Source organism: Pogona vitticeps, chromosome 2 (assembly GCF_051106095.1).
Source record: "Pogona vitticeps strain Pit_001003342236 chromosome 2, PviZW2.1, whole genome shotgun sequence".
In the NCBI taxonomy this organism is placed as follows: Eukaryota; Metazoa; Chordata; class Lepidosauria; order Squamata; family Agamidae; genus Pogona; species Pogona vitticeps.
The window spans coordinates 303,546,294-303,571,417 of NC_135784.1; the positions used below are offsets into that span (position 1 = coordinate 303,546,294).

Genomic DNA, 25,124 nt, shown 5'->3' on the forward strand with positions numbered 1-25,124 from the left:
AGGTGCACTACCAAATCCAAGCATTTAAAACAGGTTTCAAACAGGTTTCAAGCATTTTAAGACACTTAAAAACGAGCAAAAATGGACTTCGGAAAGCCATTCAAAACCATTGGAGTCGGCTGCAATGCTTTTGAATGGCTTTCCGTTGGGGGAAACATTGTTTCACTTAGCGATGTTTCCTATGGCGATTTTCGCTTAAGGACGGTAATCCGTTCCCATTGGAACGGATTAACCGGTTTTCAATGCATTCCTATGGGAAATGGTGTTTCACTTAATGATGTTTTCCCATAGCGATGGGTTTTTTTTTTTGAACCAATTAACATGGTTAAGCGAGGCACCAATGTATTTCTACATCTTGGAAGCAATAGCTGAAACCTTATTGCACTTGGGGTAGTACGCCCAGACAGTCTTCACACAGTGCATGCCCTAATTACACAGGGCACCTAAGGAACTGCTTGGTGGATATGACTTCCACCTCGGCACAATTTTTGCTACTTTTGAGCTGAAGAGGTATAGCTACGCAATAGGATTTCGGCTAATGTCCGTTATGTGCTAAGTGGATGGCAGTGTACACTAGGCAGATAAGCTCTATACAAGTCTCTAAATCTAATTTGATTTTCTGTATCAGAGGACTCCTGCAATAAAATAATAAAATGCCACCAGATAAGCTGTTCAACAACACATATTTTTATTTCTCATTAGGTGAACATGACATAATTGCTAGATGCTGGTTTGTGGCTTTGTTCAGCTTTGTATGGTCAGTTTCTCACTTCTTTCCTGGCCCTGTGAAGCAATCCAATTTCATGAGGAGGCTGGAGACAGTAACAGAGGCCGTAGTTACAATTTGTCTAGGAAGTTGTCCAGAGGCGGAATGCCCTCCTTCAGGCCTTTGCGCTTACGTGTTTCAGCAACAATTTGGAAAGGATGTGAATTGGCGTCATAAGGGTCTCCAGGCAAAATCTGCCAGTGATCAAAGACGCACTGTGGAAAAGCCTGACCACCTGTATTGGATCTCAAGTCAGCGGTGAAACCTAGTGCCAGAGGAAAAGCGAGTAACTCAGTCAAAGGTGTAAACGCTACATGGAGTAAAATAAACCAGTCTGACTCCTCATTCAAACCCACATTTTTGAATCAATTGAATTTAGCTTAAACAACATAAAAAATAAATACTGGATGGCAATATTTAAGTTTAGGATGACGAAACTGATCATGTGAAAAAGTACATCCTCTTTGAATGCTATGGTTTTAAGGATCAGGACATAATAAAAAATCATCTAGTCCTAAGCTGGTCTGAAAATTGGATATATACAACCTCATCTGAACTGCAACACATAACACATTTACACCATGTCATAATTTATTTTACAAAAATGAGGCCAAAACGGAGAAGCCATGTGAAAAATGAAGTACAGTGGTGCCTCGCAAGACGAGTGCCCCGTTTAACGACAAAATCGCATTACGACAAACTGATCGCTTTACAATGGTTTCAATGGGGGAATTCCGCTTTACTATGATCGGTTCCCTGCTTCGGGAACAGATTCTCGCAAAACGATTTTCGGCCAGCTGATTGGCGGTTTCAAAATGGCCACCGAGTTAAAAAAAAAGGCTCCCTGCTCTTTTCTGGGATGAATTCCTCGCTGCACGGGCAGCAAAAATAGACGCGTTATGGAAGATCTTCGCTGGACAGTGAGTTTGAAGTCCACAGGAACGCATTAATCGGATTTTGATACGTTTCTATGGGCTTTTTTATTTCGCATTATGATGTTTTCATTCTACAGCTATTTCGCTGGAATGAATGTCGTAATGTGAGGCACCACTGTACATCTTATAGTACAATAGTTTATAGAACCAGCTTTAGCAGCAATCACTTGAAGTAGTCGTTTTCTGCATGACTATCAGTCTCTCACTTTGTTATGGAGGAATTTTGGCCCACTCTTCTTACATTGCTTCAGTTCATTGAGGTTTGTGGGCATTTGCTTACAACACAGCTCTCTCATGTTCCCACCACAGCATTTCAATCGGATGGAGGTCTGGACTTTGGGCCATTGCAACACCTTGATTCTTTTTCAGCCATTCTGTTGTAGATTTTGCTGGTGTACTCGGATCATTATCCTGTTGCTCAACCCAATTTTGGCCAAGCTTTACCTGTTGGACAGATGGCCTCACATTTGACTCCAGAATACTTTAGTGTACAGAGGAGTATATGGTAGACTCACTGACTGCAAAACAAGCCCTAATCATCACCCCTCCACCATTTTGAAGGAAATCAACTCTTGAGTGCTCACTGGAAGGACAGATCCTGAAGCTGAGGCTCCAATACTTTGGCTATCTCATGAGAAGACTCCCTGGAAAAGACCCTGATGTTGGGAAAGGGTAAAGGCAGGAAGAGAAAGGGGAGGATAGAGGACGAGATGGTTGCACAGGGTCATCGAAGCGACCAACATGAATTTGACCAAACTCCGGGAGGCAATGGAAGACAGGACAGCCTGGCGTGTTCTGGTCCATGGGGTCACGAAGAGTCGGACACGAATTAACAACTAAACAACAACATACTTGTTCAGCCTTTTTCTAATTGTACTGTCATGAATATTTAACATGCATGAGGTCTGTAGTCTGAGATGTAACTCCTGGGTTTTTTGCAACTCCTCTTTTGCAATTCTGCAGTCTGATCTTGGGGTGAATTTCCTTGGACAGCCACTCCTCGGAAGACTGGCAACAGTCTTGAATATTTTCCACTTGTGAATAATCTTCCTCATTGTAGTATAATGGGCTTTTAATTGTTTCAAAATGGCCCTAAATCCTTCCCATAGTGATTGGGCAGCAACAACTGCTTCTCTTCAATCATTGCTAATGTGTTTCCTCCTTGGCACTGAATGCTCCAGACCAGCAAGTTGCTAAAACTTCAGCTTTTATAGAAATGGTCAGAGTTGATGATAATCAATTACTCAAGGGCCTTTGGTTAGCAGCACCTGGCTGCTACCTGGCCTCTTAATTCCTATGGAAACAGTAAGGATTTTTACTTAGTTTTTCACACAAGGCTTTTCCAGTTTGGCTTTATTTTTGTAAAATAAATCATGATATGATGTAATGTGTCATGTGTCGTTGTACATCTGAGGTTGTACAGTGGTGCCTCGCATAGCAGCGATAATCCGTGCTGCAAAGCGATTTCGTTGCTATGCGATATTAAAAAGCCCATAGGAATGCATTGAAACCCCTTTAATGCGTTCCTATGGGCTTCAGACTCACCTTTAAGCGAAAATCCTCCATACGGCGGCCATTTTCGCTGCCCGGTAAGCAAGGAATCCGTCCCAGAAAACAGCGGGCGGCCATTTTTTTTACCTGGTGGCCATTTTGGAACCGCCGATTAGCTGTTAAAAAATCATCGCTTTGCGATGACTGGTAAGCGAAACAGGGTACCGATCATTGCAAAGCGATTTTTTCCCATTTAAAACATCGCAAAGCGATCGCAAAAAGTTAATCGCTATGCGATTTCATTGTTAAACGGGGAGCCCATTAAGCGAGGCACCACTGTATTTGCCTAATTTTCAGACTTGCTAAGGACCAGATGACTTTTATTATGTCCTGATACGCAAAACCATAGCATTCAAAGATGGTGTACTGTACTTTTTCATATGACTGTACATTTTCCCATTAGCCCTAATCTGAATTTCTTACCTGGAATCATCTCTCTCTTCCTAGCTTTTGAACTCTAACCAACTCAACACGCAGCATGAAGTTCCACATTTTGTCCTCCTTATTTCTATTTCCAAAACCAGTTTTTTTGGTACTACCTGTACTATCAGTTTCTCCTATTCCTCACCTTACTACAGCAATACCTCTACTAGTTTCTCACTGTTAAATCTTTGTCATTCTTTCTGACTTTGCTTTGACTCTTTTGCTATTTAACATTTTCTTGGCATAAGAGCTATCATCACCAAAATAATATTTATGTGTGCCAGCGGATAACCATGAAAATGACTCTCTTTCATCGACTCATGTAAAGCAACATCCTTTTCGTCAATGACAAATGTTTGGTTTACAAACTTTTAAGGAAAAGAAGCTTTTCTTTTCTCTCTCCACCAAATTCAGATATTACAGCTGTCCCTCTCTATCGGATCTCTGAATAGTTCTTCCTTAATAGGGGAGCAAGCATAAGGGTCCCTTGTTGGGAGAAAGCATATAAATAACAATAATGATAATGATAAGGTGCTTTTGACCCTCCAACTGTCCTAGACTGTAGCTACCATGATAGCCCTTTAAGCTTGCCCATGCTGATGGAGGCTCCCAGGAAGTGCAGAGAATAATCTGAATGGAAAGATTCCTCACCCCTGTCATATGGAGAAGAGAAATGCAGCCAAGGATGGTAGCACAGGTTGGCATTCTGTTGTTAAACTATGGCCATTTTAAAAACTGTTTCTTTCACTGAAATGCTCTTGAGAGAAAAGGAAAGGTGCAGTGTGAACAATCTCCCTAAAGCTGCTGAGGTTATGAAGTAAGATGACATTTGATAGCCTCTGGCAAATGATTAAAGTGGCCTAACAGGAAGATGTCATGCAACTCGCCCTTCAGAGAGAGAGAAAAAATTCCTGCCACCCATGTGAGTTTTCCCCAGACCTGCAATTACTAGATTACAGCTAATGCACTGAGAAGTCCATACATAGGGGAAGAGAATGACCAGGACTTAATGGCAAGTTCAGATCAGAAAGGGAATAGAAATAGCTTACCAAATGACTCGTTGACAGGCAGATACGCTTTGACCACAAACATTGGGGTCCCGGCTACCTGAGACTCCTCAAAAACATGACCCCGTTTCCGATTCAACACACCATAGATGCCGCCAACCACCTGTTCTGGGCACTGGGGGGGAGAGGGAGGGAAAGCAGCTATTTAGAATTTTTCCCACTGGCAGAGGGAAATTTTGTTGTGATTTCATTTTCAGACACTGGATCTCACGAGTAGGAATTAATTCTGAATTCTAAGCTGCAAAATAAGCTTCCTGGGTTGGTGATGGTAAACAAGCAGCAGCAACGTTATTTATAGTAAACATTTTCAAAAAAGGAAACACGGTAACCTATGCACACTGCATATTCAGAACCCAGAGGGAGAGGGAGAAAAGGTATAGCTAGTAGGAATTTTAACAGCAGTTTTTTTATAACATCTGTTTGAGAGAATTGTTAGTATCTCCACCTGTCTACAGAGGGACCTTAAGCTAAGAATTTAGCCAGGGCTACAGCGTCTTTGGCCGAAGGGGTCATTTTTAACCTAGGCACCCTGTATCTGGCATGTAGGACACAGGATGGACCAAGCAGAGCCCAAGGAGCAGAAAGGAATCTCTGGCGGGCTGTAGGCTCTTCCAGGCAGAGGGACTAGTAGGTGAAGCAAGCTCGACCACTGCAGAAGACCATTAAAGGCCTAAACAGTTTAGGGAGAAAAATCACTCCCTCTTCTCTCTTCCGGTCCCCCAGGAACTCTATGGGGCACAGCCATCTCCAATGAGCTAACTCAGAGCAAACTTGGGAGCCAACATTAAGTTCCAGCCCACCCCAAAAGCAATGCCATTGACGTACCTGAATCTCTACGAGATAGATAGGCTCAATCAGTCGAGGCTGAGCAGTCAGGATAGAAGCATACAAAACTCTCCTTGCAGTTGGGATGATTTGTCCCCCACCACGATGGATAGCATCAGCATGGAGGGTGACATCGTGAATGTCAAAGCGAACGCCCCGCAGGTTTTCCTCACACAGAACACCCTGCAAGGAGAGGAAGAGAAGCCCCGCCAGATTTATCAGACCTCATCATTGCTATTCACCACGCGAGTTCCATGATTCTCTCTCTCACAATCCTGAATCTACGGTTATTTCCAAGGCTCAAGTCACGAATGACTCTGAGAAAAGAAAGCAATACTTTCATGGGTTTTTTTTTTTCATTCAGCTCATCCAAAGGCCCCATCCCTGGTAGCAACATAACTAGTGGAGCACAAACATAACATCATTTCTATAATTTCACGAGCAAAGAGAGCCCTTCTTGTCATTTGCCCAGATTTTGCAAACAACCACAAAACGAACACCTACCAACTTGGCAATTTAAGGTGATGCTGGCAGACTGGGTTGCACAAGTCAGTTTGTATCTAGGTATTTCAAAAACAGATTTATTACTAGTGGGAAAATTATTAAAGCAGGGGGTTGGTGAATATGTGGCCTTTCAGAAGGCAGGACTCTGGGATTCCATCAGCCTCCACTATCAGCTATTTTTGCTGGAGCTGATGGGAGCTCCACTTCAGCAACATCTGAGGACCAAACTGAAGGCAGGAACCCGACAATAATGAACCAGATGGCTGACTGCAGATCCATCAAGTACAGAACTGGCTATTCAGCCACAATTCCTTACACTTGCTGTACCAGTTGTGTTGTTTTTTTAAACTGGAGTTTAGTACTAAGGGCTGGGCCCATGATCTGCATGAGCCACAGAAAGTTTCCAAAATGCTGCCTTAGGTGTAATTTTGAAGGAGACCTACCTCCTTGGTTGCCCACTGAAATCCGGCCACCACACTGTCTTTGATTTCATTGAGATACTGGACACCCTTGGTGATATCAACCAAAATATTGGGACCTGTTCCATCAGGGCCAAAGCACCAGATCTTCCTTGCTTCAGAGACATCCCACTCGTACTTCTCAGCCAGGTACCGTGCCCGCTGCTTCAGCTCTTGGCGAGCGCTCACATCTCCTTTGTCTATATCTTCAGCCAAGCCCTCAGGGAAGGGCCGGGCTTTCATGTACAGCCGGTTGTGTTTGTTGGGAGACTTGGACAGACACAGCTGGCTAGACTCTTCAGAGACAGTCTCTCGATAAGATACAACTGGATCCGATTTCTGAAAACGTAAACAAATCTACTTCAATCTGCATAAATTATACCTACGGAACAAGGAGATCAACCACCACCTTCCTCTTTCACAGTACTCATTTCAACTGTGAACAACGTGTCTTGCCCGCTCTCCTTTTCTCCCAACTAAATGTGTGCTCAAAAATGAAAACACATTAAAACCCAAACCAAACCCCAGAACCCAACAGGCACAGCTTCACGCCCTGGAGATGGAAGGTGATTCAAGACACCCAAGCTGTAGTAAGTAATAGTGAAGAATCGTCAGCAGCAATAAAACAGCTGTATTCAGCATGTCACAATAATACAAGACTGAGGACAGTCAACTTACTTGGAATGCTGGGAATTATAGGCAACACAGATGAGGAGCACAGGAGCTCATCCCTGTTCTAGCTTCTTTTGAAATCAACCAACCCATAGAATTACTTCATAATAACACAAAGTCCACCAAACGGATGAAGAGTTAGCCAACTCAACTGAACCCACGTGTGGACTGTGACCTGGCACTGCTCAAGCATGACCTCCGTTCTCTGAATCTGAGCCATGCTGCCAGGTGAATTTTTTAAAAAAACACAATGAAGAAACCACCAATCCTGTTCACCTTGCTCACCAGTCAACATTGGCTCTTCCCATCCCCTCCGTTCCCCATGAATTCAAGACGTGGAGTTTAACTGCTTGTTCTCTGCAGCAGAGGAAAGAAATGCGTGTCCCTGATGCACAGTACAATATGAAGGAAAATGTATTGAGAAGCTTGAGAGAATGCCAGCTTCACAGGAAAATAAATGCTAATGGTTTTCCAAACACCCAAGGTAAGCAAGAGTCCTGTTTGCAGTTCTTGCTATGTGGAAAGAAATGCTCATGAACTGTTAATGCTCTGCCAAGTGTTGTTTGTGGCTGCTTGAGAAGAATATTCTGTAGAGATCCCACTGAAACAGGGGACGACATACGGATACTGCTGTTAATTGAGAAATCATTAGACAGAACCACAGGCTCCAAGCAAAACCTAGCATGTGCTGTACACATAAACCTTATCAACAATGAGATAGACAGCAATTAGGTGCTGACAAAACAGGCTAGGCGTCATGGGGAAATATCAAGGGTCAGTAAGAATACGAATGGTGTGATTTGGAAAAGAGGAACGTATACCAAAAAAGGATAAAAAGAAATAGGAGTCTGGGGTCTAGCTAAAGAAGGGAGTGGGAGATGTAAACAGGCTTCGCATGATCAGTTTAGGCATACTGGACAGGCTGTACACTTTGGAGTACCTGATCAACAAGGAAGGGACCATGAGGCTGGGAATAAGGAATAAATATTGAGCTGTGTATATTGATTAGTGTGCCTACTCAGTTAGGACACCTGCTTTTGCAAAAAGGCTTTTAATAAAAGAGTGCTTGAATTCGTAGTTAGTTTGGTCGCAGTCTGTTGGACAGAACCGTGAGCATTTCTCACAACAATGTCCAACCCTGCTTGCTAATACGTCCACAAGTCGTCAAATATTCCATGTCTCTCATGCCTTACTCTATATCCTACTCCCTTCCCCAAATCGCTAGCTTCTTCTGCCTCCTTGCACATTCACCCTTGCAAAGAAACAAAAACAGAACCCATCACATTCTCACACACAGAATTCTCTCCGTCAAACTTTTAAAGACTTACAATATGTACAGATCATATAAGATGCTCATTGTTCACAATCTACTCCTTTGAAGCATTCCATAATTTGGAGAAGAAACAAACCTAGAACTCTAGGTTATGACTTTTAATTTCAGTATTATCCATCCGCCTCATGTTTACATGTTCCAAACCTAGCCACCCAGCTAGTTCATTTATATACCTTGATTGGAATACATGCATGATCCTCCTCCAGATCTTTTAGGCAAATTTCCAGATGCAGCTCACCAGCTCCAGCAATTATGTGCTCCCCAGATTCCTCGGTAATGCACTAGAGGACAAGAAAGCCTGGTTATGCAGTTGTTCCAGTCTCAAAAGAGAAGACTACAAAAATCCAGAAGCATCTGTGAGACTGGCTGTTCACACTGTACAATGAAAGCTATTCCTGCAAGACAATCTTGAAAAGATGGCTGGCTTTTCTAAAATGGTTTCACAGAAATCATAGGGCAAAGCGCTGTGCTGTTTAAAAATGGGCCCTGCCTCGCACCCTCAACAATGGGAAACACGAGTGCTGGCAGATCCAATTCTACAGCTGAGACACAGAATTTGTGGCTTGTGCATAAATAGCGGAATCTTTGGTTCAAAGAGGCACCACATTAATTCAAAAACAGAATTTCTATTTAACCAATCTGGTTAGTTATGGTTAACTCTAGTCAACTAAGCCCAGCCTGGCTTAAAGCCTGGTTCTTCTACTGCAGTTTATTAAAAAAACATATCCAGAAGCTTTTCTCCTCCACACAAGCTCAACGTTGTTAATATCTCTCCACATGTTGCTGAACTCTTTATCCCCACCAGTCCCCATTGGCTCAAGCACTGGGGAGAAGTTGGAGCCAACAACATCTGGAAGAGACAAGACTGGCCCACTGTGTATTGTATCCAAGCACAGTCAGCCATCTGCGTGATTTCCAGCCCATCAGACCTTTCTCAAACGCACCCCTTTCCAGCTCTATTATTCATTGGTGTTCCCACTGCTATCTTTCCAGCCACACCTGCAAGACTAGGCAGGTTCAATTTCCATCAAACTGCCCCACTACATGGTACTGAGAAAGGTGTGCTTTGTTTTTTAAAAGGCTACAGGCTATGTTACTTCTAACCTTCCATAAGTACTTCTGAATACAAATTATTCTTTTTGGGGAGCATCTTAGGGCAAATTGCTTAAGAGCTCCATTAGGACAATTTTCTGATTCCATTTTATGCTGTTAGCCACCTAGAGTGGTCCTGATCCAACCAGATAGGCAGAATATTAAATAAATAAATAAATAAATAAATAAATAAATAAATAAATTCAATCCTCTGCAGTTTGGCGGAAGAAGCTTCTTTACTATCAATGGACATTAACAGAAAGTTGCTCTATTCACTGACCCTGGAGAAGGTCATCTGCAATTTGAATTTACTCCACTTATATCCCATCCTTCTGCCAACGAGCCTCGTGGTGCAGTGGTTAAATTTCAGTACTGCATACATCCAAGACTCTGCCCATGACCTGAGTTTGATCTTAGTCAGCTCAGGTAGGCAGTTCAGGGTTGACTCAGCCTTCCATCCTTCCAAGGTCAGTAAGCTGAGTAGCCAGCTGGGTGGGGGCACTGTGTAGCCTGCATAATTGAACTGAAAACTGCCCAGCGAGTGTTTTAAGTGCTAAGGGGTAGTATATTAGCAGTGCATTTCACTTTGCTTCCCATGTGGTCTCTCACCAGGCAATTGTCCAGACTGACTTGCTTTGCTTCAACAGGGTTGCTACGCCACATCCTGTCAATCCTTCAAGCAACACCTTCTGTGCTTTCATAGATTTCTGCATCTTTCTGTTCAGCTCTCTCAATATACATTCATACCATTTTACTTCTCCCTCTGTCTTAGCCCACAGGCAGAGGGAAAATTGTTGTGCTTGTGTATGCAACTAGAGCTTAGAATCTTCTCTCCACTCAATTCCCCCCACACCCTGATTCAGTCTTCAAATGGAAGGTAGTTAATGGCCGTATCAACAGGAAGAACAACCAATATTATGGTTTATACGGTTCCGTCTCAAGATTTCAAACTAAGTTAGAAACAAGCACACAACTGATTCAGCTCAGTAGCATGCTTACAAAACACTGTAAGGAAAACGAGAGATAATTTCTCTTTTTCAACAAAGTTCCACAGCAAACCAATCAATTCTAAATAACAAAAACGCATAGCTAGGACTCACCTGGACCATAGGGTCAGACTTGGCGAGACGCTTTAGACCTTCCACTAGTTTTGGTAGGTCCGCAGGGTTTTTTGCTTCAACTGCAACGCGCACAACTGGGCTAACACTAAATTTCATCACTCTCATGTTGTGGGCATGTTCAAAGGTGGTAATGGTGCCCGTCTTCACCAAAAACTGGTCAACACCAACTAGACCAACAATGTTGCCACAAGGTACATCCTCAATGGGTTCGACATACCGACCCATCATCAAAATGGTTCTATAAAGACAGAGGATGGGTAACAATCCTTCAATATCTATCATTATCACTGCAGACCTGACTTTTTAAAATTAACCTTTTCACTGTAAAGGCGTGCTTATTGCCATTTTAACTGAACATTGTAACTTTTCAATCGTTATATTTCTACCTAATAAAAATTTCTATTCACCCTCCCCCCATTCCCTGCCAAGGGCAGGAGGCGTGAATCTCATTAAAAACAAAAACGGCACCTCCTTCTGTCAGGTTCTCCATCTGCCAAAAAGGAAGTGATGTTTCATAATTTTGTGTCTTCTCTGCATGCGCACAATTCTCAAAGATGTACCACCATCTACCTTTGAATAGGCTTCAGGTAGAGATCATCCTTTTTTCCTGGAGTATAGTTGGGTCCCATGATTCGCACTTTTTGGCCCGTGGAAACAATGCCAGAAAATACCCTCCCGAAGGCATAGAAACGACCTTTGTCGGATGTTGGGACCATTTTGGAGATGTACATCATCAGAGGACCCTTCGGATCACAGTTCTTAACACCTGCAATAAAACAAGGCATACACCGTAAAGCACGGGTGTGGTTTTGGAATTGAGCCTGCCCAGGTTGTGCCTTCGTTTTAAAATAATAATAATAATAATAATAATAATAATAATAATAATAATAATAATAATAACAACAACAACAACAACAACAACAACAACAACACACACACACACACACACACACACACACACACACACACACCTTGTTTAGGGCAGAAGTTCCTTTATCAGATGTAGGAGTTATCTGCACATAAACCATATACAGTGGCCTATTATGGTTCAGCTGTTACATTTTCTGGTTGCATTCTTGAATGTTCTCGACTTACCCATCGCTGCTTCATCGTCAGGGGGTCCCTCATACAGAAGTTCACAGCGATATTTCTGTGCAGTGACAGGTGAAGGCAAATGGATGGTAATCATTTGAAGTAAGGCATCTCCAGCAGGCAACCAGCGACGCATTACAGCCTGGAATAAACAGAGTGAACACAGTTCAAGAAATCTTGTGAGAGCTATTACACAACACTTGATCTCCTTGCTCAAAAGGGTGGTGTTCCATTCCACTGAAGCACAAGGCTATTGTTTCAATACAACTTCATCTGAACGTATGCAGTTAGCCATAGGTCCCCCATGCTTCTGCTTGAGGCCTATTCTAGCCTTGCTACCCAAGACCGAAGCAAGGATTTATTATATGCAACTGCTCACTAACATGGCCGTGCTTAAGGGAAACTCTCTCTGTTTGTCATTCGCTACCTTAAGAAGTGGCTTCCCCTCCTTTTCTCGATCTTCAGCATCTAGCTTGATATCCAGTTTCTCTATCAGCTTGGATGCCTCTTCCTTCCTAAAATTCATAATGGCATCAAAGACCTGTACAGCAAAGGAAATTAAAGAGATTTTATTTACAGAAAACATAATCAGCATATTGCCAACAGCATGGTGCTTAAAAATGTCAACCCAAGTGAAAAATTGTTTCATATGATTTTAAGGCTGCTATCCTGTGCCCAGTCACCTGATGGTAAATCTGCTCAGTAGATATTTTCCTTCTGAGTAGATGCATACAGAATGCCACTGTGAGAAGCCGTTTTCATTACATCATTTCTCTTGAGCACAATCATTCTTTCATGAACTATAATGAATTTCCTTACAAAAACTGTAGGCCTGTACCTTCCACCTTTTTTTTTTAGTTTGCTGCAATCTATTATTAAGAATCCTGATTTGAAAGGATACCTTGGGGTTTTGCAGACCCAACCAATGCACAATACTGCAGCTAAGACAGTTTACCAGAACAGTTCTTATCATACCTGGTCCTATATGTAAAGCACTATAGTGCACATTAATTTCTAGACTGGAGTGCAAACCACTGTAACTCCTTGTATTCTGATTTGACTAGTTGGTGTGGGGAATGGAAGGAGCGAAGCAACAGGCGTAACTGCAAACCGAGAGCATTTAAATTAAGCGGCTGTATTGAGATTAGACACCCCCTATCTGCTGGTAATAAGGGATTTAAGTTTTTTAGGTTTTATCAATGTTATAAATGATAAACTAAATTATGAATAATTTAATGTAGATTTAGCACTCTAGTTTTTGGCAATATGCAAAATAACTGGGTTCTTGGGAGTATAAATGTGGTGGCTGAGTTCTCCTTAAGAGTCACAAAAGAAAATAATGAATACTCTTTATTTTATATGGCAATACCCATTATGCTCAATCATAATTGTACCTTAAAAATGGGATCCAAGATGAGTTGGCAAAAGGTCCTTGGCACTTTCTTTCCTTCAGGGTTGGTTGCTGTTTTGCTGAATTTTCCATTTGCTGGGTCAAAATATCTAAGTTAAAAATTAAAAGAATTCTATATATTGTGACATACTGAGGAAATTATAAACAAACCGAACCAAAAAACAAAACAAAAAACCCCAAAAAGCCTTGATGCTAGTGGATTTATTTGGAATGAAGCTAATCATCTATCAGACAAAGTCAAACAAGTCATACCTCATCCTAGTGACTATTTGTTACTATCTTTGCAATTTACAGAACCAGAACAAAACTGAGTATATCAGCTTACAGTTGTCACTGCCATGCCCATTACTTCCACAGCTTCTCATTTCTTCATCACTGTGTGTGTTTGTGTAAAACCTCCATTTAATAAGGTACACAAGCAAAACCCATATGCATGAGTGTGCTGCGTATTCCAAGTACACATCACTTTGTTATGACCAAAGACTATGTATAAATACAGATACCCCTACTCACTTGTCTCCCCATAGCTTTTTCATCATATCTTCTACCTTCTTGGCTCTCCCTGAGCCCGAGAGCTGTGTCTTTTCCCCTTTGGCAGCAAATTTGGCTACATACATCTCAGCAAACTGTTTCAGTGTAAAAGCCCAACCATGGAGGCCAGAGCCAAAGCCAACAGTACCAATGACTGGGTCAATCTATAAACAGAAGGAGGATGCCTTTACTATAAGGGACACAGTAAGGATGCCACCCTAAGCATATTGACCTGAAAGTAAACTCCACTGTAGCTATGAGGCTTATATCCAAGTGTGAGTAACTAGTAACATTCCTGTTTAGGAATGGCTAACGTATGCTTTTTGTAGGACCAATAGGTAGAACAACAAGAATTAAGGGCACATTGCATAACTAAAATAAAAATGTAATTCTGCTTGCTTAATTACACTCCTAGGGAATTTTTCATTTGCCCTTTAAAACACCTTTCCAGTGACAAAGCATGCTGCCTTAGTGGGCACTGAAATATGTCAGTGCAGAGCTTAATAATAATAATACTACTAATAATAACAACAACAACCTGAGAACTGCAGAGCTGGAAGGGACCCTATGGATCATCAAGTCTGGTCCCTGCCACGAAGACACAGTGGGGAATTGAACCCCCAACCTCTTGAGGTATCTAGCAGTTCTTTGACCCCCTAACAGCTTAGGACCTTGGTGTTTGTCAGAATGTCTCTCCCACAAAACAGCTACCCATCCCATCGACACCTGATAAGCCCAAAAGACGTAATGCTGGCAACCAAACTTTTTCAGTTGTGGTCGCTTCCCTTTGGGACAAGCACCCAACAGTGGTCTGGCAGGCACCTTCCCTCTTGGTTTTTAATAAATTAGCAAAACCAGTATTATTTTTTTAAAAAATCTTTTATTAGTGCTTTACTACCTGAGATGTTGAAATCTGTTTCGATTTGTTTGATTCTATTTAAAGATAGGCTTTAGCTAAGGACAGGGATTTAGCTATTTTATGATACCGATCGCATGAGACTTTGTTTTTTTTTATGATATGTGATGTTTCTAAACAACCCATAGGGCATGCACTATGGGTAGTATACAAGTTGAAATAATAAATATTAACTACTGATGTGAAAAGCACCAGAGGCTCCCCGGCAGCTGGATTAGGCTCTTAAAAGGCATTTGGGTAGCCCACCTTGTGGATTTTAAAAGTTACCCCACTCAGCTGCAAAATGTAAGATATTAAGGTGACTCCTCCACAGAGAAACACAGGTAGCCAATGTTATTTCTGACAAGATACACTGAGCTAGTATTTATTTATTATTTATTTATTGGACTTATATACCGCCCCATAGCGCTACAAGCACTCTCCGGACGGTTTACAATTTAATTATACAGGCTACACACTGCCCCCCCAGCAAGCTGGGTACTCATTTTACCGACCTCGGAAGGATGGAAGGCTGAGTCAACCTTGAGCTGACTACCTGGGATTTAACCCCAGGTCGTGAGCACAGTTTTAGCTGCAGTACAGCGTTTTAACCACTGTGCCACGAGGCTCAGTGCTTCAGTGGTTCCCAGCCTTGGACCCCCAGATGTTCTTGGACTAAAACTCCCAGAAGTCTTCACCATTAGCTGTTCCAGTTAGGATTTCTGGGAACTGTTGTCCAAGAACACTTGGAAACCCAAGATTGGGAGCCACTGGTCTAGAGCAATACTGCCTACTCTCTTCAGTAGCAGACTCCCAGTTTTCTAGCACAGGACTATCCTTTCCAGAGCTGCTACCAGAGATCCTTTTCCATATTAGAAATGCCAGGTGTTGACCATGGGACTTCTTGCATGAGTTCTATCCCTGAGCTGCAGCCTGTTTCCACAGAATGGAATATCATACCAATTTTCTTACAGCCTTTCTATAAAGATACTCAAGGCAGTGTACAGTGGAAACAAAATGGTAAAACGTCAAGACTAAAAAAAAAAATTAAAACCATTAATAATAATAAAACTATTAGGGTGTGGTTTTAAAGGCCCAATTAAGATCACTGGAAAGGTTGTTGAAAGACAACTGAAACAGTGACTTCCATGAGTAAGCCACCCCAAAATCATTTTTGCACTAGAGTCTGTGTACCAAGGTTTCATGAAATGTGAGCACACCCTATAAATTTTCAGATGCATTCCAATCTAATACAAGTTCTCTTTACCATAATATTACCCATGGGTCCAGTTTCACCCTCTCCATAAGTGGAGATTATAACGTTGACATTTTCCACAATGCGCTGGAAGGTCTGGTAAAGCTCTTCTGGGTCTAGCTGCAGCTCCAGCAGAGCACGATCCATTTTGTTCATCATCAGCACTGGCTTGATACGCTCAGCAATTGCCTGGCGAAGTACAGTCTCGGTCTGCACGCAAACCCCTAAATAAGAACGTTGATAGCCAATTTTTCTAGGCTGCTTCTACAGAAATCTGTTCGCAGAAAAACTGACCATGGAAAGTTCTTCCCCACTGAATGTGCCCTATAAGTTTCCTCTTTAAGAAAAAAAAAGAGATACTCAGGACAGCTTGCTACCTAACAGCTTCAACTGTGGGTAACTCCTGCTAATTTTTATTTACATCCACTCAGAAGTTCTATGTATTATGTCCCAGCATGCTACTACAGCAGTTCATAAATATAAAATTGTTAGGGATTACTGCAGCATTAGCTCTTGCTTTCTGCAGTCCTGAAGCTATGTACAAAGCAGAATATATGCTGCTGAAGTCCTATAATTTGCATAGTTTTATAAATCAAACATGCAGGGACATCCTTATTTAGGATAATTTATACTGAAATCCTGACCATAAGAAATTCTGTTGAGCCATATCCCCATACGCTTGTTCTCAAGAAGTCTCCCCAAATTCTGTGTATATCCTGAAAGCCCTTTTTGCATTTCATCTTGAGTACTGTCGTTCTGGACACCGCACTTTAAGAAGGATACAGACAAATTGGAACAGGTTCAGAGGGCAACAAGGATGATTAGGGGGCTGGAAACCAAGCCCTACGGGGGAAAGACTGAAAGAACTGGGCCTGTTTAGCCTTGAGGGGAAAAAGGCACTGAGGGGAGCTAGGACAGCACTTCTCAAAACCTTGAAAGGCTGTCCTACAGAGGAAGGGCAGGATCTGTTCTCCATCATCCCAGAGTGCAGGACACACAACAATGGGCTCAAGTTACATGAAACCAGATTTTGGTTGAATATCAGGAAAAACATCCTGTTAGAGCAGTATGGCAAGGGAACCCATGACTTTGAGAGGTCCTGACTGCTCCAACACTGGAGGCCTTCAAGAGATATTTGGATAACCACCTGACAGATATCCTTTGATTTGTATTCCTGCACTGAGCAGGGAGTTGGACTCGATGGCCTTATAGGCCCATTCCAACTTCATTATTCAATGATCTGCAAGTGCTAGAGATTTGTTCATGTTACCTCCAAAGGGCTGGTTTTACCTTGCTGTCCTTAAGAGGATGTACAAGCAACACCAGTAATGAAGCAAATCATCAGAAACACCTGTGTCTATTGCACACGTATACAGTACAACCACTCAGTTGCATTCCTCAGCATTCTCCATGCTGTGCAGAAATGGACCAGAATACACTGATTTTAGTTGGTCTTCTTAGCGAACAAAAGGCATGTGCTTGTCAGGATCCTGCCCATTCCAATGATGCTGAGCCCCCGAAATGTAATATAAGATCAAGAGCAGTGCTTTGCTCCCTCTTCCCAGCATCCAGCTTTGGGAAAAGGCTGGGGAACATGATAGAAATGACAAGGCTGCCGAGCACTCCTGCCTGGTGTACATTCTCAGAAGATCTGTTTTCTGACCCCTCTTCACTTCCTGTCTGCCTCCCAAGAAGCAGAATGTTCACAAAAATTTAAATCTTTCCCATTTTAAGCACACTCACCTGAAACACAGTCAACAACAACCAGGGCTCCATCAGTGACACGAAGCGCTGCTGTGACTTCAGAAGAGAAATCTACATGTCCAGGGGAGTCGATTAAATTAATAAGGAAGCCAGAGCCGTCTTTCGATTGCTTGATAAAGGCCAAATCATTTTCTGAAAGTTCATAGTAGAGAGAGATAGCCCTAGAAAACAGAAAGTTTCCAAAATGCATTGAAATGTAGTTACATAAACTTTAAATTACACCACGTGTGTAAAAAAGTGTGACATGAAAGTACTACCATCCAACAAACTCTCTTTGTAAGTTAACTAATTTTGTTATTAACGCAGAAGAAAATAGAAATTTCTTGACAGAACCACAAACCAGATATGTGGCAGATAAACATTATAACAACACAACAAACAAATAAAACCACACTGATGACCAGAAAAATATTGTTACATTGAATGAAATCGAAACAAGTAATGAATATGACTGATATGTCAATGCATGGTATTTAATACTTGGTTACTTTTGCTTTCCATTTTTCTATGGCCTGTGTGTGTGTGTACATCCAGATACAGTGCACAACACTGGAAGAACATTTATGCCACAATAAACCTGTCAGGGTTTGAGCAGGATACTTCACTGCTTTGTTTTGAACAGACACTGCTGCCTCTCTGGGATCTAGCCCCTATTTAGCTTCCAGAATTCACAAAACAACCATTTCAATGCACACAATTACTGAAATGCAACTCAGCAGCTTTGAGTTGCTAAAACAATACAAGCACCCTAATCTATAAATTAGTTAAACAAGAATATGTTAAATGAACCAAGTTTAAATCCAATTGTTTTTAAAACACTCCACTTATAATTGGATTGCAGTTTACAGCCAAAAGGATTACACATGACATAAAAGATACTCACGTAGACTTGATTGTGATACATCTTTCCTGCTCATCTTTTCGTGTGTCAGTGAATCGTGTTTCTCCTGCTCTGGCCGAAGCTATGATACCTGCTTTACAGACCAATGAATCTGTAAGTGTAGACTTGCCATGGTCAACATGAGCAATCACAGACATGTTCCGAATGTTGGACTTTTTGTCCATGATCGCACGGATTTGGTCTACCGTGAAATTCACCTGAAGAAAAAAAAAGAAGAGAACATAAAGCTTTTCCTCTCAAAAGAGATACAGAAAATAGGTTGTATTCCAAAGATTTTTTAAACAAGCCTCACTGCAGCAGCTAGTATCAAAGGCATTACAACAGGTTATCTGACCAGCCACATACCATCAAATACTAGATACATTTTCATTAATGTAATTACAGTGGTGCCCCGCTTGACGACGATAATCCATTCCGTTAAAATTACTGTTAAGCGATATCATCGTCAAGCGAAAGTAAAAAACCCATTGGAATGCATTAAAAAACGGTTAATGTGTTCCAATGGGCGAAATACCTCATCGTAAAGCGAAGATCCTCCATAGGGGAAGCCATTTTCAATCGCTGTCTTCCAGAAATGGGTCCAGAAAACAGCAGGCGGCCATTTTGAAAACCTGACAATCAGCTGTTTTTGATCGTCGTGAAGCAAAAAATCGGTTCCCGAAGGAGGGACCGATTCAACGTAAAGTGGGAAAAAAACCCATTGAATTGTCATTTTGCAATCGCTACAGCGATCGCAAAAAACTAATCATAAAGCGAGTTCGTCATCTAACGGGGTCGTCGTGAAGTGGGGCACCACTATATAGCAAACCAGCAGCGATGTATGGAAGTGAGAGCTGAACCATAAAGAAGGCTGACCATCAAAAAATTGATGCTTTTGAATTGTGGTACTGGAGGAGAATCTTGAGAGTCCCCTGGACAGCCAGGAGAACAAACTTATCCATTCTGAAGGAAATCAACCCTGAGTGCTCACTGGAAGGACAGATCCTGAAGCCAAGGCTCCAATACTTTGGCCATCTCATGAGAAGAGAAGACTCCCTGGAAAAGACCCTGATGTTGGGAAAGTGTGAAGGCAGGAGGAGAAGGGGACGACAGAGGACAAGATGGTTGGACAGTGTCATCAAAGCTACCAACATGAATTTGAGCCAACTCCCGGAGGCAGTGGAAGGCAGGACGGCCTTGCATGCTCTGGTCCATCGGGACACAAAGAGTCAGACACAACTAAACAACAACAATTATAGCAATATTTCATTGTTGTTCAGATTATTTGCTTTTGTGGTCAGAATTTTAGTCCTTACACCATCTACAAGTTCACATTTATGTTATTTAAAGATATAAAGTTTTTTCATTAACACTTATTTTGAAACAAGAACTTTTAAAGACTGTACTGAATCCTTTTCAGATTTTAGTGTTTGCTAAGCGTTCCAAAATGTAAAACAATTCACCAAACAGTTCTGTCTTTGGCCTACTGTTGTTGCTTAAAGTTACAGAAAGTAACTAGGAATTTCTTTCAGCATTAAGGACAAGCAGTTCCTTGACAATAATGGACATTGTCATTTATTATAAACCACATCAAGGTATGGTTCAGGGAGAATAGATCAAAGAATTAAAAAAAACCGTTACAGCTACATTCTTGGCTTCAAGGTCAGCTAATAATGGGTGATCAACTGGAAAGTATGATACCCCCACATAGCAATAAGGGGAAGAACTGGAGTAAAAAGCTAGTACTCCAGAATTGCACTTATTTGTATCACCACTCCAAAACAATTCATAGAAATTGTGACTTTAGGCTTCAACCAGGGCTGGCTTAACAAAATGACCAAATCTCTATTTAGTCTGAAAAGCAATCCTGTCTCTCAGTTCTTTTGACTTCAAAACAGAATTTAATCATTATTCTGTACATGCTGAGTTCAGCACAAACCTTTGACAGGCATGGCAAAGGCCTATCCTTCTCAGCTTTGTTCCAGGAGCTGCACAGCAGTTTTCATCTCCTCTCAAGCATTTTAGCTGGGAGGAAGGTTGGGCACTTCTTTGCCCATCTTGTAGCCCAAGTGCCTGGAATCCAATCAACTCATATGCATTCACTTATCTATGCATAAGATCCCTGCCCTGAGCACCTTTGCTTAGCACCACCCAAACTAGAAGACTCTCCTCTCTACTAATCTCTCTTTGGGATGAGTGGCTGAGGGAACACTTTTGAAGGAGCCCGGGGTGCCAGTAAGAACCAGAGCCCAAGCCACCACACTCCTCTTTCTCCGAGATGGAAGGCTTGGGTAGTCCTTTGTGAAGGCATATATGGACGCCTGAAGCAATGGCATCGAAATTGGTACATTCCTCTTGCCAAGAAGCCAGAGCAAAGAGGGCCTGACATTTTGCTAGCAAGGCCACACAAAGACTGCAGACCTATGCTGAAAGGGATTCCATTCATGACGATCAGAAGTACACGTAATCACTTGCCAAATTCACCCTAGCAAACACAAAGCTGGGCATGAAAGGGACACACTCTCATCCTTGAATAAGCTGTGAATGCCCTCAGCTCCAATTTAAGTATCAGGGCAAGGATTAGCCCTGCAGCAGTACCCAGCTTCATCCAGCTTTTCTGGCTCAAGGCAACATGTAGCTCTAGCTTTACCACATACAGGAGTAACTTCTCTTTTTAAAAAATTATATGCATTTCTCTAGCTTTCCTTTTGCTCCTTTCTTTGTCTCTTTCTGAATAAAACAACCCGGACCCTAAACGGTCTTTTCCCCACCGCAACTCTAATCTTTTTGTTCGGTAAGTATTTGAATCATAGACTAATTCAATTGGAAAGGACCAATAAGTCAATCGAGCCTAACCCCCTGCTCAATGCAGGAGTCCAAATCGAAGCAGATCCTGTTGATTATGAGAGGGGATATACTTATCACAACACTGGCATAGAAAAGGGTAAAGATCCTGCCAAACCATCTTGGGTCTGTATGATTAAAATGAATAAAACAACCCTGACCCTAAAAAGCAGCCTTCTGCACAGAAGTCCCCAGTTCAAGTCTCAACCGGGACGGCTGGCATTCTAATTCAGCCTCAATTCTCTTTCTACACTGGCAGTGCAGGAAATCAGACTGGGCTGTTTTACAGATTTAGCACAAAGGGTACTGAGGAAATGCATCTGAAGCACTCTGAACACTTAAAACGCATTATGCAGGCTACAAACAATTATCTCGATAGTTGCCATCACTGCAGTCTCCTCCTTGATGAGGAAGACAAAATTGTGCCTGTTGTTTCCTTAAATATGCTGCTGCTATTTAAAGCCAGAGCAGGGAGGGATGGCAACCAAAATAAAATAAAATAAATAGCCTTATACACACTCTCTTGCAGTGGTTGCTACAGTATAAGGATGTGCAGCTGGAAGATACAGCTGATCTTCAGAACAGAATTGACACATAAAAAGCAATGATTATGAGACAAACATTTTTAGAGGTATTCTCCGTTTCCTTCACTGTCTCAGATCCGGACATTCCTTAAATCCCAATTTTCTTGAATTGTGTGACGCTAGGCAAAAAATCGCTGCAATGACTACGGTTACACGAGGAGGAGGAGGACGTATATGCAAACACATACAAGCTTTGGCTAGCTGAACAATAGAGGAAGGAGGAGAATCTACTTCCATGACTGACAAGACATTTAAAAAAAATAATATAGGGGAGGAGTCAGATATGTCCAGATCTCCAATAAACAAGCCAAACTCTCTATCCCTGCAGCTGTCAAAAGTGATCTGGGCAAAATGAGAGAAACATCTGGCCATGTATGATGTGGGCAATAGACGCCGGTCCTTCTTAACCTCTTTTATTGATGGAGAAAAACAAGCAAGCAAATCCCTTTTTTTTAAAAGTGAGTGCAAGAGAAAAAGGTGTTCTCCGGAGGGGAGAAAAAGGACAGTTACACAATCATCTGGAAACCCATAATGAGACTTTTTTTTTAAAAAGACCATCAAGAGAGCTTTGCAGCAATGAAGCCACGGAGGATGATGAGGATGATTGCCTTAAGGGGTCTTGCTCATCTCATAGGGTCGGTCACACAGAGTGTAATACAGACCCACCCACCAATGTTTTTAATGGATTTTCCCGCAACACCCATGATCTCCAAATAAGCAGTCCTATCATGCCACCAGAATGGGCCCTATCCTGTATCTATGGGGGGGGAGAGGGGTCGTTCTCTGGGGGAGCCCCCCCAAAGCCTCCCTTTTGTTTCTATGGCAAAAGGAGGGTCCTCCATGGAGGGGTGGTCTTCCCAGCCCCCTCCCCATATATATGGGGCTAACCCAGGCTTCCCCCCCAACCCATCCCTGTGGAGTAGCCCTCACTGCCCCCCACCCACCCTAGGAAAGGCCTGGCAGGCGAGCCATAGGAGGGAAATGGCGCCTCCTCTGGGAACAAGCGCCCCCAACATGGTGGCTCGGGGTGAGTGGGGAAGAGCAGGCCTTCTTCGAGGGTCTCGGGACAAGGGCGGGCGCGGCCTGCGTCACAAAATGGGGCCCCGGGAGGGTGGCCGGCCTTCCCCCCTCTAGGTACCGAGGCTTCCCCTCAGGGAGCCGCTCACCATGGTGGCGGATGGCTCTGGATCGTCCCGTGCCCCCGCCCGAGGATCGCCGCCGCCGCTGCTACCGCTACCGCCGCCGCCTCAGCCGACCACCGAGGAGGACTGAAGGCCGCGAAGGGAGGGCGGAAAGCAAAACACGCCGACTACAATAAGCATAGAGCGCGCGGGGAGGAGGAGGTCCTAGAGCGGACACCTCGGGGGCCGGCTAGGCTGCAGCAAGGCCTCTATGACCTGCAGCCAATCGCTAGGCTCGGAGAGGGATGACATAAACTGGATTGAGTGCGGTGGGGGTGGGGGGAGAGAGAAGAAGGCGGAGCTTGGTGTTGCTATGACGGCAGAGCGGCCTTATCCCCTGTGCAGGCCTGCGCCATGTTGCTCCTGCGGGGGGGGGCATCGTTCTCCTTTACACCCTTTTAGTACCCACATGCAGTTTCAAACCTTATCAATTTGCAGAATTAGGGGCAGACGTCTGTTAGTAGAACAAGGAGCCATGTTGCACCTCAAAAGACTCACAAGCCTTATTTGGCATAAAGTTTTGGTAGATTTTAGCCCCCTTTCCAACCTCAGACGCTGTATCTCGTAAATGCAATGCAAAAGTTGCTTGTTTTTTGGTTCCTGGGAAATATCCAAAACAGGAAACATCATGCATGTACAATTTTGTGTGAGCATTACTGAGGTTACACCTGTTGTACTTGGCCATGCGGCATTCCCTTTCTTTGCTTATCTTGCGTGGAATCCTCTATCCTTCACCCCCTGTTGTGTGACTGTATGCTCACCTCTGTGGTCCCAGGCTTGGTGTTTGTAAAGAAGGGAAAAGACACCCGATGGCCCTCTAGATATATTTGTTGGACTGCAGCCCCTAGCAAAAACAAAGCATGCTGCTTATATGCTGCCCCATAGCACTTAAAGCACTCTCTGGACGGTTTACAAGTTAATTATGCAGGCTACACGTTACCTGCCTGGAAAGACAGAAGGCTGAGTGAACCTTGAGACAGCTACCTGGGATTGAACCCCAGGTCCTGAGCACATCTTTGGCTGCAGTACAGCAGTTTGACCATGAGGCTCCCTCGCTGTTCTAGCCTGAGGAGTCCATGGTGAGGATTCCTGAACGTTGCAGTCCAGTGCCTGGAATTTAAATTTTGCATGTCATAAGGGTTCTATAAAGAAAAGAATTAGCAGTGTGTTCAACTTTCTACTGTATATTTGTTCTTGAAATAGGCTCTTCTGCCTGCAAGGTGCACTTTCTCCACGCCTCCCACTGCCGGTTCCTTGTGCTCTGAGATCTAAATCAAGTTGTAAACCTATCAAATTGATTGCTGAACAGCAAGTCCATTCTTGTGTAAATCCCACTGATTCAATAGATCTACTCTAGTTGGGAGCAGCAATTAGATTTAGATCTGAATATGGATAACATGGCCAAAGAGTGAACTAGCTGCCATCCATCCTCAGATATTATTTCTGTAAAGTGTCGGTTTAGTGTACTATCTTTGCATGCAGAGTTATAACACATCCTACTCTCCAGCAGGGCAATGTAGGTAGGATGATTGTCATTACAGAGACACTTAGCGCTACCAGGTTCCAACCTGCCACTGAAGTCTTAGGAAGTTGCAATGATGGCGGAAGAGAAAGTTGTTTTTTTGTGTGTCTGAGGTGGCTTTGATGCCTGGACATTCATCTTAGCTATTTATTATACATATTATTATACTGGCTGAACAGTGATCTATAGTATATAGAGAGCATTATGTGTATTTAGCTGTGCAAAGTTGGTGTATCAAAAGACAAAGAAAAGCAAAGGAGACCAAGGAGAGAGCATTTGTTGCCTTCACTAGGGCCCATTGTGCCATTTGGAATAAGGTAGGAAGTGGAGGCAGTGACAGATTTTACTTTCTTGGGTTCCCTGGTCACTGCAGATGGTGACAGCAGCCACAAAATTGAAAGACACCAGCTTTTTGGGA

General features: G+C 42.8%; 1 protein-coding gene across 1 annotated transcript; it reads right to left on the reverse strand.

Annotated features, from left to right (window-relative positions):
- Window positions 1-666: 666 nt before the first annotated feature.
- LOC110085931 (elongation factor 2) lies at window positions 667-23,310 on the reverse strand. The gene is made up of 15 exons (XM_020806537.3): window positions 23,170-23,310; window positions 18,579-18,793; window positions 17,675-17,856; window positions 15,944-16,155; window positions 13,764-13,945; window positions 13,234-13,339; window positions 12,267-12,380; window positions 11,843-11,981; window positions 11,318-11,513; window positions 10,727-10,985; window positions 8,708-8,815; window positions 6,515-6,868; window positions 5,568-5,750; window positions 4,725-4,857; window positions 667-1,031 (listed from the first exon to the last, which is right to left on the reverse strand). The coding sequence occupies exons 1-15, from the start codon at window positions 23,170-23,172 to the stop codon at window positions 838-840; spliced, it is 2,580 nt and encodes an 859-aa protein (XP_020662196.2). The 5' UTR covers window positions 23,173-23,310; the 3' UTR covers window positions 667-837.
- Between the last annotated feature and the right edge of the window lie 1,814 nt (window positions 23,311-25,124).

What these genes read in the sequence shown, in the direction of transcription:
- LOC110085931 (XM_020806537.3), bottom strand. An exon ending in TTCAGTGGGCAACCAAGGAG is followed by an intron (nt 5,751 to 6,514) that starts GTAGGTCTCCTT and finishes CTCTCCTTGCAG; the next exon opens with GGTGTTCTGTGTGAGGAAAA. An exon ending in GCCTGTCAACGAGTCATTTG is followed by an intron (nt 1,032 to 4,724) that starts GTAAGCTATTTC and finishes CTCTGGCACTAG; the next exon opens with GTTTCACCGCTGACTTGAGA.